The 17,101-nt window shown below is 49.7% G+C and overlaps 1 protein-coding gene across 5 annotated transcripts in view; it reads right to left on the reverse strand.

Moving 5' to 3' along the window:
* ABR (ABR activator of RhoGEF and GTPase) overlaps positions 1-17,101 on the reverse strand; it is a 200,265-nt gene that overhangs the window by 43,469 nt on the left and 139,695 nt on the right. For all 5 annotated transcript variants that reach the window (XM_053570870.1, XM_053570873.1, XM_053570871.1 and 2 more), the window contains 8 exons: positions 13,125-13,177; positions 12,423-12,563; positions 10,026-10,147; positions 8,301-8,466; positions 3,098-3,220; positions 2,756-2,831; positions 2,189-2,293; positions 785-859 (listed from right to left, as the gene is read on the reverse strand). In XM_053570870.1, coding sequence (XP_053426845.1) covers positions 785-859; positions 2,189-2,293; positions 2,756-2,831; positions 3,098-3,220; positions 8,301-8,466; positions 10,026-10,147; positions 12,423-12,563; positions 13,125-13,177 — 861 coding nt within the window. The remainder of the gene's footprint in view (positions 1-784; positions 860-2,188; positions 2,294-2,755; positions 2,832-3,097; positions 3,221-8,300; positions 8,467-10,025; positions 10,148-12,422; positions 12,564-13,124; positions 13,178-17,101) is intronic.

The raw sequence follows: 17,101 nt of genomic DNA on the forward strand, positions 1-17,101 counted from the left end.
ATTCTGAGCCCCTATTCATCCAAGACTAAAGGAGACCTGGTTCTTGCCCTCAAAGAACTCACAGCGAGAGAGGCAAATTATGTGACAAACAGCATGACAGGCTCTGAAACCACAGTTTGCCCTGAGCATGACGGGAACGCAAAGGAGCGAGGCCGATTTCTCAGAAACTCAGGGAGACTTCACAGTAAATGTTGATCCAATGGCTGTTTGTGGGCCAAGGGCATAACCTCTGTTCAGTGCGCAGCAGGGAGAGGCAGGGACAGACCTCACCTGCCAGAAAGGAAGGGAAGAGAGTAGGAAGGGGCAGGAAGAGAGGAGTCAAGGGCCCTGTTTCTGATCCTGTATGATGCTACGTACTTTCACCTCTCTCAGCTTCCTCACTAGCAAATGGGTAGAAACCGTTAGCTGTCTAGTTAACTCACAAATGTCTGTGTGGATAAAAAGTATAATTGCCAAAGCTCAGAGAGGTTAAGAAACTTGCTCAAGGTCACGCAGCTTGTAATGGGCAGATAATGGGATTGGAGCCCAGATGTCTGCAGCTCCAGGGGGAGAGATCTTGGACACAAAGGGTAAGGGTTATCCCCCTGCCAAGAGGAGATGGTGCCTGCCCTTCAGAGGAATTCTTGCATCTTGAGGCATGCTGGCAGCGCCCCTGCCTGGTCAGACCAGAGCAGAGCAGGTGGGCAGTGGGATGCCCCACATGGTGGACCCACAGGGACTGTTGTGAAAGGCTGACGATAGTGGGTGCCACTTCCTCGTACGGCTGGTGGTCAGGGGCACTTACTGGCTGATTGCTTAAATCCCTTGGCAGAGTGGACGATGACATGAAGGAAGCCATAGAGTCCGGGAGACTCATCGTCTGCAAGAGAGAACAGCCCCCAGGGCGGGGGATAGGCGGTTGTGAGAGGTATATCCCTTCCTCCTTTCCAGACTGTAGGGAGGCAAACAGGGTATGAGACATGACCTCAGCCTTGGTGTGATAGCACCACCTGGTGGCCATATGAAAAAGTTCCTAAAGCGCCCTGCTACTCACCCCACTCCCCATCCCTGTACGGATGTGAGGAGCTGGGTGGTGCAGGGGCCCTTCTCCCGGCTTCTCTGCTAAGGAAACCAGACCAACTGTTCTGGGCCAGGGATTTGATACCATTGCCCTGGAGTACTCTCCCTCCTCTAAATCTTGTCTGTCTCATGGCTGCCCTCCTCAGTGTAGCCTTTCAAAGTAAAAACTAACTAATATGATAGATAAGTCACTCTGTTCTTTTTTTTTTTTTTTTTGAGACAGAGTCTCACTATGTCGCCCTTGGTGGAGTGCTATGGTGTTGTCACAGCTCACAGCAACTTCAAACTCTTGGGCTCAAGCGATTCTCTTTCCTCAGCCTCCCAAGTAGCTGGGACTAGAGGTGCCCGCCACAATGCCTGGCTATTTTTTGTTGCAGTTGTCATTGTTGTTTAACTGGCCAGGGCCAGGTTCGAACCCACCACCCTTAGTGTATGTGGCTGATGCTGTAACCACTGTGCTACAGGCAACGAGCCAAGTCACTCTGTTCTAATGAAAAGAAAACCGAGCTTTGCCCCCTCCTTGGGACAAAGGGTTCCCTAAACGGCCTCCATATGTAGCGGAAAGCTTGCCTGCAAAATTCCTTTCACAGAAAAGATCCTTTTCCAGAACCATGGGCAGCCAGAATGGACAGTTGTCAGCCCTGATCACAGTCTTCCTTGCACAGAAACATCAACCTCCCACAGGCTCCTTGGCTTACTATATGAACTCCAAACTACCTTGAGTAGCCTTCAAGGCCTTCTAAGAGCGGGTCCCTGGAAACTTCCAGCCTTGTTTTTCATATACTACTCCACCTACCCGCTTCCTTCCCCTTCACCCTGCTGCCCCATGTTTCAGCCTTTGGCTTCCATTATCAGACTGTTTTCATGGCTATATTAACAACACAATCCCAGTGCACTGGGATACCAGATTCTTCTCTTAAACCAGAGGGGGCCCAAGAAGAAGTTGGGGGCAACCAGGGGAATCAATGCATTGTAAGCCCTATTAGAACTCTGTGTGTACCTGGCAACTGAACAGCCCCAGCACAGATGAAAGGGATCAGACATTATTTACAGCCACATGTCTGTCTGAGCACTTAAGGCCAGCAATGGCCTGGGAGCTGGGTGGGCAACCTCAGGTTCTAGTCTTTACCGTCTTTATTGCTGGTGACAGGAATGTTGTGTACAGTCCTAAGCTTGAAACAGGATCCTGTGAGCACCTGGAGCTCCACTGAGCTCAGGACAAAGGCCTGGAGATCTGAAGGAAGAACCAAAAGAGAAGGGAGCATCAGCGCTGGTCCACTAGGATCTGCTGCTCTTCCTTGGGGGTTTCTGCAGAGACAGGGTTAGTTCTCAGGGCAAAGTTTGGTCCTTGGGAGGGAAAGACTTGTGGACACACAAAAACTATTTTAGGTACTGTCAGAGGGGTCAGAGTAGGAGAATCTAACTAAGAGGTTCATGTATGTATGTGTGAGAGAATAAGAGAGAGAGAAAAAGGGGGAGTGATCTTGGGTTCTGAGTCCATCCTATTACTAATTCCTCATGCCTTCAGCAAATCACTTAAATTCTTTGTGTCTCAATTGGTAACATCACCTCCCTCACACCTTCTAGGGTGACTATGAGGGCCGAAGAGGAGACACTGGACATAAAATGCTTGGAAATGCAAATGGCCCATCACTGCATGGACACCATCAGGACAGGGCAGGATGGGTGGGTTTACCCTTCTTCTGTAGTTTCTGAATTGCTTCTCTCCATTCTGACCTCTCATAGTCCGAGGACAATAGGAACAGGTAGCTCTAAAGAGAGGAGATGAGAATTCAGTGGGGTGATCACAGGCCAAGCAGAGTCCCAGATTCTGGGGCCACTAACAAGTTTCTTCTTACTCAGGCACAACACTGAACTTGGGGAAGGAGGCAGCTAGATGAGGGGCAGGGGCAGGGGGTTCCCTTCAGGGCAGCCAGGTGACAACAGTGGCAGTGGCAGTGAGGGCCTGTGTCCCTGATTCCCACAGGTCAGGGCCGGTGAGGGGCCTGTCTTTTTTCCCACCAATGCCCTTCCTGACCTTTCCATTCCGATTGTGGATCCGAAACGGGATTGTGGGGGAATTGAGCAGCAGCAAGAACTCATTCTCAAACATCTTCTTTTTCAGGCGCTCGATGGCCCGGCTCTGCCCTTTGTTGGCTTTCTGCAGGAACGGAGGGCACAGTGGGTTTCCCTCACACTCAGATTCCACTTCTCACTCAGCAGCTCTAAGTACAACATTCCCCTGTGTATTAATTATGCTTTTTTATTTTCTATATGTTGTGATGTTTTGACATCTTGAGGGGTCGGGAGCCTACCTGGTTGAGGAGAAACTGGTCCTCCCCTGGCTAAGTCTGAAGATTGTAAATGACAGCCCTGCGAGCACATCTTTCATGCACAAACCAACTCAACCAAAGCTCATCTTCCCAACCACCTCCTTTATCCAACTCTCACCCTCCAAGCCAATATTCTCTCTGCCCTAATCACCCAGGGCCATGTGCCAGTTAACTAGAGACCACTGGGTAGCCCAGAGCCTGCCAATATTATTCCAACTAGTCACTCCAAAGCTCCTTCCCTGCCCTGCCTTGCTTCTCTGCAGAAAACACAAGTAGATGGCCCTGCTTTCCCTTTGCTCCTGCCTGCTGCCCAGACCTGGTGCTTCCCCACGTGGCCATGTGTGGCAGGGTATGTCTCCTCTTGGAATCGTAAGTAATAAAAAATCTTTCAGTGTTATTAGCCTCTCTGTATTGTCACCCTGTCACCTCTTTTAATTAAATCCTGGGTACAAAAGAGACACCTTGCTTAAAAAACCTCAGATACCTTTCAGCATAGAGCCCCATCTGCTGGCCTGGTCCCCTGGTCCCCCACGGCAGGTTCCAACCCCCCTGCCCTGCCAGACAACCCACCATGTTCCACCTCGTCCCCTCGGCTCAGCCTCATTCTCCAGCAAGATGGTGTACCCTTCTCTTTCAATTTTCCAAGTTTCTGTCTATTTTATAAAGGATCCCTTCCCTCTTATTAATTGCTATTACGCTTTGAGTCTCATTTCTAATACCATCCTAAAGCTTTTCAGTTAGAATCAATCTCTGTAGCCCCACAAGGACTGGCAAAGTTGTAACAAATGCTCACAGCCAGTGTTGTGACAGTGTGGGGAACAGTGACTTTCATACACTGCTGGGGGAACACAGTGGACACTTTTTCAGAGTAAATCTGGCAGTTAAATGCACACGCCCTTGCCATAGCCATCCCACTTGTGGAGAATCCAGGGAGATAGGACTGTGGTGCTGTTTACTATAACTTGCCTGCTAAGAGTAAAGAATCAGAAACAGTCTAAATATTCAAATACACTATTGTGTAGTAAAGCAAAACAGCACATGTAGTCTAGTCTCATTAAAAAGTAATACACACATGCCCAGTACATGCGTAGAAGAGACTGGAAGAACCCACCTCAGACTGTTAACAGTGGGAGATAGGCAATGACCAGTTTTACTCTGTTCACTTTAGTACTGTGAGCATTTTGTTATAACAAGCCAGTATTACACTGGCAATTAGAAAAGAAATTAAACTTTTAAAAATTATTATCATGGCCAGGCCCGGTGGCTCATGTCTTTAATCTTAGCACTCTGGGAAGCCAAGGTGGATGGATTGCTTGAGCTCACAAGTTTGAGACCAGACTGAGCAAAAGCGAGATGCTGTCTCTATTAAAAATAGAAGAAAAAAAATTGAGGCAAGAGGATGGCTTGAGCCCAAGAGTTGGAGGATGCCGTGAGCTATGATGCCATGGCACTCTACCCAGGGTGACAGCTTGAGACTCTGTCTCAAACAAACAAACAAAAAATTTATTATTATTATTATTATTATTTTTTTTTTTTTTTTGAGACAGAGTCTCACTTTGTTGCCCCTGGTAGAGTGCTATGGCTTTATAGCTCATGGCAGCCTCCAACTCTTGGACTCAAGCGATTCTCTTGCCTCAGCCTCCCATGTAGCTGGGATTAATGGCGCCTGCCACAACACCCGACTATTTTTAGAGATGGGGTTTCGCTCTGGCTCAGGCTGGTCTCGAACCTTGAGCTCAGGCAATCCACCCGCCTTGGCTTCCCAGAGTGCTAGGATTACAGGTGTGAGCCACTGCACCCGACCCTATTATTACTTTTTTGGGACAGTCTCACTCTGTTTTCTGGACTAGAGTGCAATGGCATCAGCCTAACTCACAGCAACCTCAAACTCTTGGGCTCAAGTGAGCTCCTTGCCTCAGCCTCCTGAGTAGCTGGGACTGAAGGTGCCACACCTACCACCATGCTTGGCTAATTTTTCTATTTTTAGTAGAGACGAGGTCTCACTTTGCTCAGGCTGGTCTCAAACTCCTCAAGTGATCCTCTCACTTTGGCCTCCCAGGGTGCTAGGCATGAACCACCAGGCCCAGCCAAAATCTATTATTAAAAGAATAAATTGGTGGGCGGCGCCTGTGGCTCAGTGAGTAGGGCGCCAGCCCCATATGGCGAGGGTGGCGGGTTCAAACCCAGCCCCGGCCAAACTGCAACCAAAAAATAGCCGGGCGTTGTGGCGGGCGCCTGTAGTCCCAGCTGCTCGGGAGGCTGAGGCAAGAGAATCGCGTAAGCCCAAGAGTTAGAGGTTGCTGTGAGCCGTGTGACGCCACGACACTCTACCCGAGGGCGGTACAGTGAGACTCTGTCTCTACAAAAAAAAAAAAAAAAAAAGAATAAATTGGCAGCACCCACAGCTCAGTGGGTAGGGCGCCGGCCATATACACCCAGACTGGAGGGTTAGAACCAGCTAAAACAACGATAACTGCAACTGCAACAACAACAACAACGATGACGACAAAATAGCTGGGCACTATGGCAGGCGCCTATAGTCCCAGATACTTGGGAGGATGAGACAAGAGAATTGCTTAAGCCCAAGAGTGTGAAGGTGCTGTGAGCTGTGATGCTACAGCACTCTACCGAGGGTGATATAGTGAGACTCTGTCTCAAGAAAAAAAAAAAAAAAAGAATAAATTGCTGGGTCTGGGTGGCGCCTGTGGCTCAGTGAGTAGGGCGCCGGCCCCATATGCCGAGGGTGGCGGGTTCAAACCCAGCCCCGGCCAAACTGCAACAAAAAAAATAGCCGGGCGTTGTGGCGGGCGCCTGTAGTCCCAGCTGCTTGGGAGGCTGAGGCAAGAGAATCGCGTAAGCCCAAGAGTTAGAGGTTGCTGTGAGCCATGTGACGCCACGGCACTCTACCGAGGGCGGTACAGTGAGACTCTGTCTCTACCAAAAAAAAATAAATAAATAAAAAAATAAATTGCTGGGTCTTCTGTGGCCTGAGGACAACACCAATGCCTCTCCAATGATTCATCGGAGTATCATGCTCTGTAGTCAATAATGGATGCATCTGCCTATTCCACTGGACAAGGAATTCCATGAAGCGTCACAGCCTGGCAACCAACAGCCAGTGGAGCTCAGTAAACTTTGACTTGACTGAGCAGAAGGCCACATCTGCACACTTAGGGCAGGAGGGATGGTACAAAGCCTACTGACTCCCAGGGTCAGGTGAAAAACATACATGCAGGGGAGGGGGTGGTGGGCACTGCCACCCGGGGGAGGCTAGGGCCCGGCTGTGCAGGAGAAGGACACAATCTGTCAGGGAGCTCCCTCTGGGCCGGCACACCCCAAGCCAGACCCTCCGTCCTAGCACATCCCCCTGCTCTGAACACCACTGGGGTTATAGCTGTGGTCTTCCTTTCCCTTATTCAAAGAGACATGTTTGAGTTGAAAGGATCCTTGGAAGCCTTCTGGTCACGTATTCCTCAATAATCATTTACTATAAACACCTATTTATCATGTGCTAATTATTAGGGACATAGAACTGAAGAAAACAGCCCGCTCACTGGAGTTCAAATTCTAATGGGAAAGAGAGAAAGCTGACCGTGCAACGGTAATTCCGCATGATTAAAAGTTAGAGGAAACATCAGGAACTGGGAGCAGGACCCCCCCTTGATTGTGGTGGGGGACAGATGCCAGAGGCAGCTTCCCAGGGGAGGTGAGGCCTAAGCCCAGACCAGACAGGTGACAAGGAGAAACCAGATCAACCAAACCACTCCGTGCCCTTCCCTCCATTTGTTGGGAAGTATTCTCCTGCTGTGCTTTTCTCTAGCTGCTATTTTATAACATATGAACTGAAGTCTACACATTGTCCTCTAAACAGTGCTTTGGCTACATCTCATGGGTTTTGATATGCAATATTCTCATTTGCATGCAGTTCTAAATCGTTTACAGTTTTTATGTTGATTTCTTCTTCTTTCACAATTCTTCTTTTACTCTGTCGCTCTGGGGTTGAGTCCATGGCATCATCGTAGCTCACAGCAACCCCAAATTCTTGGGGCTCAAGCAATCCTCATGCGTCCACTTCCCTAGTAGCTGGGACCACAGGCTCCTGCCACAATCCCCGGCTAATTTTTTCTATTTTTAGAAGAGATGCAGTCTCACTCTTGCTCAGGTTGGTCTCTAAATCCTGAGCTCAAGCAATCTGCCCGTCTCAGCCTCTCAGAGCTAAGATTACAGGCATGGGCCACCATACTTGGCCTTTGATTTCCTCTTTATCCTATAAGTTTTAATTTTCCAAACATATAATTATTCTGCTAGTTGTTGATTTCTAATTTTATTCCAATTTTGTCTGTGAACATGACCTGTATGCTATTAATTTTTTCCAACAATTTGAGATTTTCTTAGTGGCCTAATGTAGAACAAATATTTGTGAATGTTCCATGTGTATGTAACAAGAATCTCAGTTCTGTTCGTGCACTTTTGGGTTAAGTATGTAATCATGGCATTCAGGTCCTCTTTCTCCTTATTTGCCTACTTGGTCTGTCAGTTTCTAATAGAGGATTCCCAGGTCCCTTCTCATGCAGATGTCCTTCTTTTCCTTATGAAGGCCTTCTTTTACTTTTTCTCTTGCTTACCTTTTCTATGGTGTTCAACACATACTACTCTCCAGGAAACTTTCCACAATTAACCTAAGTTTTGAGAACTGATTGCTTGGCCTTCCTCCATCTACCTACAGCTACTCTGAGATAATCAGCATCTTTCCCTTCACACATTCAAGGTCTCCTACTCTTTCCTCCTGCCCATCTTACCAAACTCTGAAACTTTATAAATTCCCGCTTCTTCTACCTCCCCAGCATACCTGGTTCAAACAGACCCACTAAGAATGGTCCCAGGCTCAGATGCCAAGCTCTTACTCACCTCCTTCTGGATTTCACTCTTGAGGGCAGAGATCTTCATTTTCATGTCCTCCAGCTCATGGTCTGGGAAGGGGTGCACCTGTGGGCTGGCCTCAGACTCCTCGGGGGATGGAAACACTAAGTCGGCCAAGGGGATGTACCACTTGCAGTCATATTGCTGGTGTTTCCTGCAAACAAGCCAGAGGGAAGTTGGCTCTTTAAGCCTGAACTGCTGAGCCTAGAACCAAAAAACTACCCAGAAGGGATTTACTGAGTACTTACCAGAAGCAAGAATGATCCCTGCTCTTAAGGAGTTGATCAGGAAACACACACACGGAGTGATGAGAGTTGGAGTCTAGGGCTAGCCAGCTGTGAGGGATCCGGTTCTGTACCTTACCAGTCTTTCAGCTCAATATGACTGATGTTCTTGACACTTGGGTGTCAAGAAGAGGGAAGCCTTCCTGCTTGGGTCCAACATATTTCTATGCTCCATCTCACACCCTTCCCTCTCTTCTAGCCTATCCATCCTTAGCTCACATTCATTATCCTTTAGACTAAAGATAGAATACAGATGTTATTCTGAATGCCAACTCTGATCAATTTAAGTATTGGATCGAGGATGATAAAGCCACATTCAAGCCTACTGGGAAAGAGTGCCATGATTGATTAGTAATGTCTGCTGCAGGCAAAGGACTGAAGGCAGAGGCACATATGCTTATTTTTACCACCTCTGTTTTAAAACTCACATGTGATCTAGTTCCTGGGAGCCATGCCCTTTATTGAAGTTCACAATGGCCTCTCCTTCTCTGACTTCCCCTAGGACTTAGATCTGCATCTCTCATTCTGGTCTCTTAGTGCAGGGAGTGTGGGCTTATTGCCCCTGGTACTATAAGGTGGTGTATCTGGCACATCATAGATGATTATTAAATAAAAGTAGAACAGTGTGTTAATAACCTGAATAACGTTTTCTCTTCATGGCACAGAGCAGACCCACATTATTGGGTACAGAGAAGGAAAAGAACTTTCAAGTTAGATAGGGTTCAAATCCCATCTCTTCCACTTCTAGCTGTGCTACTCTGAGCAACTTATTTACCTTCTCTAAGGCTTTTCTCTTATCTGTGAGATGAGGATAATGATAAGTACTTTGTGGTGTTGTTGGGAAGATAGGGAATAACGCATTCAAAGCATTTGTCATGGCACCTGGCATGGCATAAGCCCTCAATACATGGTAGCAGTAGAGTTAGTGAATATTCACAGAATTGCAGTTAGCAAAAATTTAGACATGTCTAATAAAAGGAGAATGCTTAAGTAAATTATGGCATATCCACTTGTAACATCACACAGGAAAGTAAAATGATGATTATGAAGATTAGGCAGCAACAGGGAAAATGCTTATGACATGAAATAGAAAAAGCAGAGCCCCAAATTGGGCATTCACTCTGATTACAACTGTATAAAAAAACTTAAGAGCATTTTTAAAAAGGGAAAGAAATATAGCAGCAGGAGACTGATGCTTATGTTCGGGTGGGTGATGGCTTTTTTTCTGTAATGTCCTTATATTATCTTTATAATTAAAAACATGACTTATTTTTAGAAAATATCTATGCAGTGAAATCAAATTAATTAAAATATTTTATTTTAAAAGGAAAACAACCCATACATTGGCCCAGGTTGCTGAGGGCTCTGTAAGGAGCGAGGTCTGGTTGGCTCCACTGCACCCCTGGGTCCCACACACTCACACACTCACCCTGCAGAGGTCTTCTTCAGCTTGGCACACAGTAGGACATCGGTAAAGAGGAAGACATGCCGCAGCTTCCGGGAGCTCTCCGACACTTCCACCAGGAAGCCGTCCTTCACCAGCTGCCGTGTCTAAGAGAAATAGCAGACCACCCCAGCCTGCTCAAGGGGACAGCAGTTGCAGGCCCCGCCAGAGCCAGAGGCACGGTCCAGCCAGGGAGGGCTGAAGGCACGGGCTGGTCATGTGGACACAGGTTTGAATCCTTGCCACTTCTCTGCTGTGTTCTCAGGCAAGCTCCCTAACCTCTCTGAATCTCAGATTTGTCATCTATAAAATGGGGTCAATGAAATCTGCCTCTTAAGGTGATTCATCAAGATGGGGCATGTAAAACAATAAACCAAGTGCCTGGTATATAAAATATGAGCAACAAATGAAGCTGTCAACAGCTCCCACCTGGAAGGACCCCATCCAGGATGACCTGGTTTTTCCACCCTGGGGCATGAACGGAGCCCCCAGCAACCCCTCCCCACTAAGCCTACGAAGCTGATCTAGTTTAAGCTCAACCTTTACCTGTGGACCCTCTCAGGCCTGTTTATGTTACTTCTCAGTGGATTCTTCAGCCACCCCCAGTGGATGGGGGACACTGGGCTGTCCTCAGTGGGGCTGTTGGCAGTGTCTAGGGGGAGACCTGCAGCCAACTCTGACCTGGGCTCTGGACAGTAAAGAGCATTTTGCTCCATGTGTGATTTCAGAGTCTCCTCCCAGCCACCCTCAGAGTCAATGGGCTTCTTTGGAGCTGTCACAATCTGTCCCAGCCTTTCCTGTGTGTCTTATGTACTGTGTGTGACCTACATATGCTGCAATATGTAGGTGAATGTGTTGAAAGTATACAATTAAGATAACCTGAAACTCATGGTGCCTCTATGCCCTCTGGAGATTTCTCAGACATCCCCAGAGAAAGATAAACTAGTGACATTCCTGGCTGTTGCGAACCAGCCCCAGAACTGCAGAGAGACAATTGTCCATGCCCCATTAGTCATTCTCCAGACCTATTCCTCATGATTCTCTCCCCAAGAGACACTGCAGGCTCATAAATGCAACAAAGGAGCATAAACCCAGCCAGCCTTCACTCCTAAACGCCACTTAATTAAATCTATTGGACAGGAAGCATTTTATCTGGGCCAGGCTGCCGACCCACGAGGGCAATTGTCCCTCTGATTCTTCCTTCCGCTTCTCCTCATGGGGATAATCCCCCACCCCACTTCCAATAGGAAGGAACAGGGAACTGCCAAACAACATCTAGGTGCCCACACGGGACATTCCAGCAACCTGAGTAGCCTCAGTCACCTCCAGTATCAGCCTTTCCTATAATTGGGCTTACTCCCCTAGCTCTTGCTTGTGGTGGCCCATATAAAGTGGCTCAGACAGGCCGGACATGGTGGCTCATGCCTGTAATCCTAGCACTCTGGGAGGCTGAGGTGGGTAGATTGCCCTGAGCTCACAGGTTTGAGACCAGCCTTAGCAAGAGCAAGACCCCGTCTCAAAAAAAAATAGCTGGGTGTTGTGGCGGGCACCTGTTAGTCCCAGCTACTTGGGAGGCTGAGGCAAGAGGCTCGTTTGAGCCCCAGAGTTGGGGGTTGCTGTGAGCCATGAAGCCACAGCACTCTACCGAGGGTAACAAAGTGAAACTCTGTCTCAAAATAAATAAATAAAAATAAAAATAAAGTGGCTTAGACAAGAGTGAGACCCTGTCTCGGGGTGGCACCGAGGGGTAGGGTGGCTCAAAGGGGTAGGGTGCTGGCCCCATATGCCGTAGGTGGCAGGTTCAAACCCAGCCCCAGACAAAAACAAAAACAACCAAAAAAAGAGTGAGACCTCATCTCTAAAAATAGCCAGGTATTATGGCAGGCTCCTGTAGTTCCAGCTACTTGGGAGGCTGAGGCAAGAGGATTGCTTGGACCCAAGAGTTTGAGGTTGCTATGAGCTATGAACCCACGGCAAGGGCAATAAAGTGAGACTCTGTCTCCAAAAATAAATAGATAAATAAATAAAATAAAGTGGCTTTGAGCTCCTACTTGCTCCCGCAATCTCCCAGGGGATACTGACAGCATCATAATGGCCAAAGGCGGTTGTCTGTATTCAAGAATGAGATATGAAAGAAAGCATGGATCCTACAGACAAGACGCCTCAGATAAAAAATCTAGTTCTGATACTTATGGTTAAGACTCTCCAGGCCCTGGTTTCCCCTTCTGCCTCACTGGATTACTATGAGGATGAATGAGATGTTGGACTTAAAGCTGAAATGCCATAGAGGTCGGGGTGGCCAAGGATTGAAGAGGGATGGGGATCTGGTCCACTGTGCATGCTTCAGCCTGGGTGCAAGGCTGTGCTGGGCCCTGAGCTCACCTCTCCCTTAGGGGTTGTGACCGCAGTCCGGCGGGGGTCAATGTCCTCATTGATGCTGGACAGGAAGTTCTGGGAGATGCGGAGGGCATCCTGCAGGAGTGGGTAGTCTGGGTGGTCCACGGGTGTGTGCTTAAGTAGGTCCTGGGAAGGAATGGAGCAGTGAGTTGGGGGAGCGGTTCTGGGGCTCCATGAGAAGACAGTGGGGAGTGCTCAGTTCTCACCAACACTGAGACTCAGGGACCCACAGTCACCACTGCCAAACCTGAACTAAATGGCAGAGTCAGAGCAGCAAGGATATGGGCTCCTTTTATTTCTGCTGCTGTCATTATTCTTTCCCCCGCTGAGGCAAGCCAGGTGGAAGCTCATCTCATCATATAGCCAGGAGAGAGACCCCTCTATCCATTTTGCAGCTGCTTCAGGGACACTGGAGACATGAGGCAGGGAATGAGGAAGCAGGAAGTGCCTGCCTCCTAGGGAGCATTTGGCCAAATGTCAAGCTTAGTAGTCAGGCTATATTTAGACCCTGGCCCCGTTGGCATGGTGACTGTGGGCCAGGCAGGTGCAGTTGGGCCTAGGGACCCTCTGCCTGACTCCCTACATCAGCTATTCTCAGTGACGCCAGTGCCCTCTCACCCCGGGCAGGTGTTTTCTTCCACCAAACTCTTAACCCCTCCCTGGCCATTCAGAGGATTTGACACTCACGTGTAGTACCAGGGTGCTCCGAGTGACTCGGTCAATGGGCTTGTATAGCAGAGCTGTTGGGAAAGGCAGGGAGAAGGAGACAGGATGATGACATACCAGGAACAATGACACCTTAGAGACAGACTCTGTCTCCCAACCCAACGTGCTTTCCCACATGAATGCCCACCTGCAGGAAGCCAGGACAGTCCCACAGCAACCTCTGCCTCTACGCTCACTCCCAGGGCAGGCCAAGGAACGGAACAGGTGACACAAGCCCTGGCAGCCCAGGCCAGCTCCCCCAATCCCTTCCTCCTTGTCTCATCTCCTACCAGGGCTGTCCCCTGAGGCCTGCCATGGCCTGACCTGGCTCAGAGCAGAGGCCTCCCTATACCCATCACCTTGAATCCCATAGTTGCATCTTGCCCTGCCCTGCAAGGTGCAGCACATGCTGGGTCACGCCCCTGGACACCAGAATGGAGATAAGGGAGGAGATGTGCTGTGTGCAGAGGAATGGCAGCTCACCCAGGCCTGTCATTCTCAGATTCCTCTGGTCACAAGCCTGGCACGGCCAGCCGCAATTGGTATTGCCTATCCTGATCCACACAACTGGCTTCACCTCTATGTAAGACCCCTCTATATAAGCTCAAAGCCCAGACAGAACAGGACAGGTGGGAGGGAGGCCAGAGAGGCAGGCCGGATCACCACTGAAAGGCTCTGCTCTCAAGCTGGTGACAGCCTAAGGAACAAAGATTTCCTAAAGGAACTCAGGTCAGGCCTCACATTTGGGAGTCTCAATGAGGCTGGAAAATGCAAGCTCAGCTGGGCCCACACATGCTACACCCTTCTACCATCCAGACACCAAGTGAGGATTGCTGGGATTCAGCAGGGACAGGTGAAGGTGGCAGCTGGGAGAGCAACACTTCCAAGTATCCTTCCTGTGGAGCAGCTGTGCCCCACCCCTCCCTATATGCGTGGTTCAACTTCAGTCCTGCACCTGGATGCCTCTGTCAGTGGGAGCGTGACCTTTGGCTTTCTGCCATAGAAACAGAGGAAGAAGGACCCGAGACTGGGTGTCCCATGGGATCAGCTTGTGATGAATCCCAGAGCTGACACACCCTAGCCAGCCCCCAAACCCAAGAGTCTTCAAAGCCCTAGATATAAATACCCTGGGTGCTGCTAAGCAGACACTCAGGAAGCAATCTGCTGGCTGTGAAGAAGATGCGGTCTCAGCAGGGTGCCATGGGCCTTCTCTGAAGTCTTTGCTTGCCTGCCCATTTAGAATCACTGGGGGAGCTCTTAAAAGGTACAGATGCCTGCGCCCCACCCCATCAACTAAATCCAAATCTTGCAGGATGAAATGGGGTATCAGCATCTTTAAAAAGCTCCTTTGCTGCTTTAGATATATAGCAAAGGTTGAAAACCACTTCTTACTTGTAGCCCTTTCTTACGCAGCAATTTCTAGAGGCCTTCCCCTCATGCTATCAGGGACAGAACAGGCAGGACCAGGCTTGGGGTGTCCTGGGATACTGAGGGTACTGCCTAGTTCCTAGCTCAGGGAACACCCATTTCTAAGGCTGTTTAAAGCACCCACCTGTGGCCCAGTCTATCTTTGGGGGAAAATCACACCCAAGAATCCCAGAGACCCAAAAGAAAGCACAAGTTCAGACACCTGCCAGGTCCCTTGAGTTCCAGTCCCAGGGAAAGCTGACAGTGCACTGTCAGCTCCCGCCAGCCCTTCTCGGATCCCAGGAGGAAGAGGTTCCTGACTAAGCTCACGGGTCTGCACAAATGGCAGGTTGGGTTTCAGAGAGGTTATTAATATGCCTGTAGTCATCTCAAAAGTGCACCTGACCGGGGCTGTGGAACGAGTCCCAGGAGGGCAGGTCGAGAGGAAAGGTGGGGACAACAGAAGGACAGAAAAAGGGTCCCAGGGCCACAGTCAGATATGGAGGGAACCAGGGAAAGAAGAGCAATACTGATGTTTGTGCTCCTATGGCCCCTGTGTGCCTGTGTCCCAGAGAATTCAGGGTGAGGGGCTCACTGTTGCTCTAGGAACTCTTGCCCCTTCATCTGTTCCCTGGCAGGGGCCATCTGTTCCTTCACCTGCCTGGGTACCACCCGCCCACTAACTTGCATTGCCTGTCTCTCCCCCTCCTCCAAGAAGCCTTTCCTGACCAGGACCTTTGCAAACAACACCTGCAGTGTCTAGAAGGCAGCCTGCAGATGTGCAAGCTGGTCTCTAGTCAGCCAAGTGCTCATACTGCCCAGTGGCAGTGAGTTAACTGCTTTACAAGCAGCATTCCCTGTGATTAAAAATGGGAGCAAGGTGGCACCTGTGGTTCAAGGAGTAGGGCGCTGGCCCCAAAGGTGGTGGGCTCAAACCCGGTCCCGGCCAAAAACTCCAAAAAAGTAAAAAAGGAAGCAATTCTCACTAGCCCCATTTTACAGATGAGGAAACTGAGGCAAAGAGGCATTATGCAAACGTGCTCACAATCACCATGCTACAAGTGATAGCTGAGCTTTGAATTTAGGTCCACCCATGCTCCTAACTTTGAGCCATCTTTTTTCTCAGGGGAGGCAGCTCCTGTAAATACTCAGGAGAGTACTCAGAAATATTCACCAGGGATGGATGAGCCTTCTCCTTATAAACCAGCTCCTTCACTCCTCATTCCCCATTTTGAAGCTGACTTCAAAGACTGTATGGCAGGGACCAGAGAAATCCTACCTCCAGGTCACAGGTCTTTTTCACTAGGACTAAGCCTCCTTTAGGGGAGGGAAGAAGCAGCGAAGGGCTGATTTGCTTTTTAGGGAGGCAGCATTGAGACGTGGCCGATTCCTAGGCCAGACCAAAAAGAGCATTCCCCTCTGATCTTCCGAAGGGGCCAATTTCAAATGCAGCTCTCTGCTTGACCAGGCCTGTCAGAACAGAGTTCCCGCGGCTGTCCTGCTGGGGCCGCCAGAGGAAGGCTGCCTCAGAGGTTGTTTCCACCATTAGCGGTCTTCACACAAGATGGCCTGAGAAGGTGAGGGGACAATGGCCCTGCACAGCCCCTCTTGCACTGTAGCCTCTGAGAAAGAGCCTGGGAAAACTCACCATCTCTCCTCCAGCAAATTGCCACCCCCCTACTCCCTTCAGCTTTCACACAGAGCTCCACGTTACCACGGAGATAGAAAAGCAAAGTGACTGAGAAGGGTGCAGAGACAAAACACCTGGTAGGAAGGAAAAGGAAGGTCCTAAAACCAGCCGTCTGCTGCCCTAACACACGGGGCCCAGGGCATCCGGCCTGGAGGCAACACTTGCCCCTGCGCCTGTTAAAGGTGGCACTTCGGGCCTCAGACAGAAGGGCCATGGACTTCTGGACACCTCCCAGCCTAGGTCTGCTTCCGCTTCCTATGAGCCACAGCCTGGCTGGCAGCATGCACCTGTCCACAGGACAATCGCCCCACCTCGATGGAGGAACTGCAAAGAGGATGATCCTGATCTGTTCCATTGAATGGTGGGTGTGTGACCTTCACAAAGCAGCAGCCTGCCACACCCCCCTCTCCACAGCATCGCGGGCAGTACCGACCTACCTTCCACTCTAAGCACCGAGACCTCAGCTCGAGGGGTTCCGATGGCTAGAAACACACCTCCCCAGACCTTCTAGATCTCAGCTGCTCCATATCCTCCCTCCGCCCCTATTCTGAGAAGAGGCAGCATATGCACTCTGCGCACACAATACCCTGGCTGCTCCTCTCTCCAGAAACAAAGAAACTCGCAACTTCTCCCTCCAGCCTGGGCTGGCACCCTGTACATTGGCGGCGCCGCTGCCCAGACCATCTGCCACTCTCCAATGGGCTCTGTGGACCCTCTCTCTGGCGTCAGGGTCTCCCGGCTTGCAGGTACAGCCTGTCACTTTCTCCCCTTAAAGAGTCTCTCCAGGAAGTTGCTCAAAGGTGCTAACTCACCAATTCCCCACAGATCCTCAGGGAGACCTGGACCCTTCCAGCCTGGTCCT

The sequence above is a fragment of the Nycticebus coucang genome, chromosome 18, assembly GCF_027406575.1.
Source record: "Nycticebus coucang isolate mNycCou1 chromosome 18, mNycCou1.pri, whole genome shotgun sequence".
Lineage (NCBI taxonomy): Eukaryota > Metazoa > Chordata > Mammalia > Primates > Lorisidae > Nycticebus > Nycticebus coucang.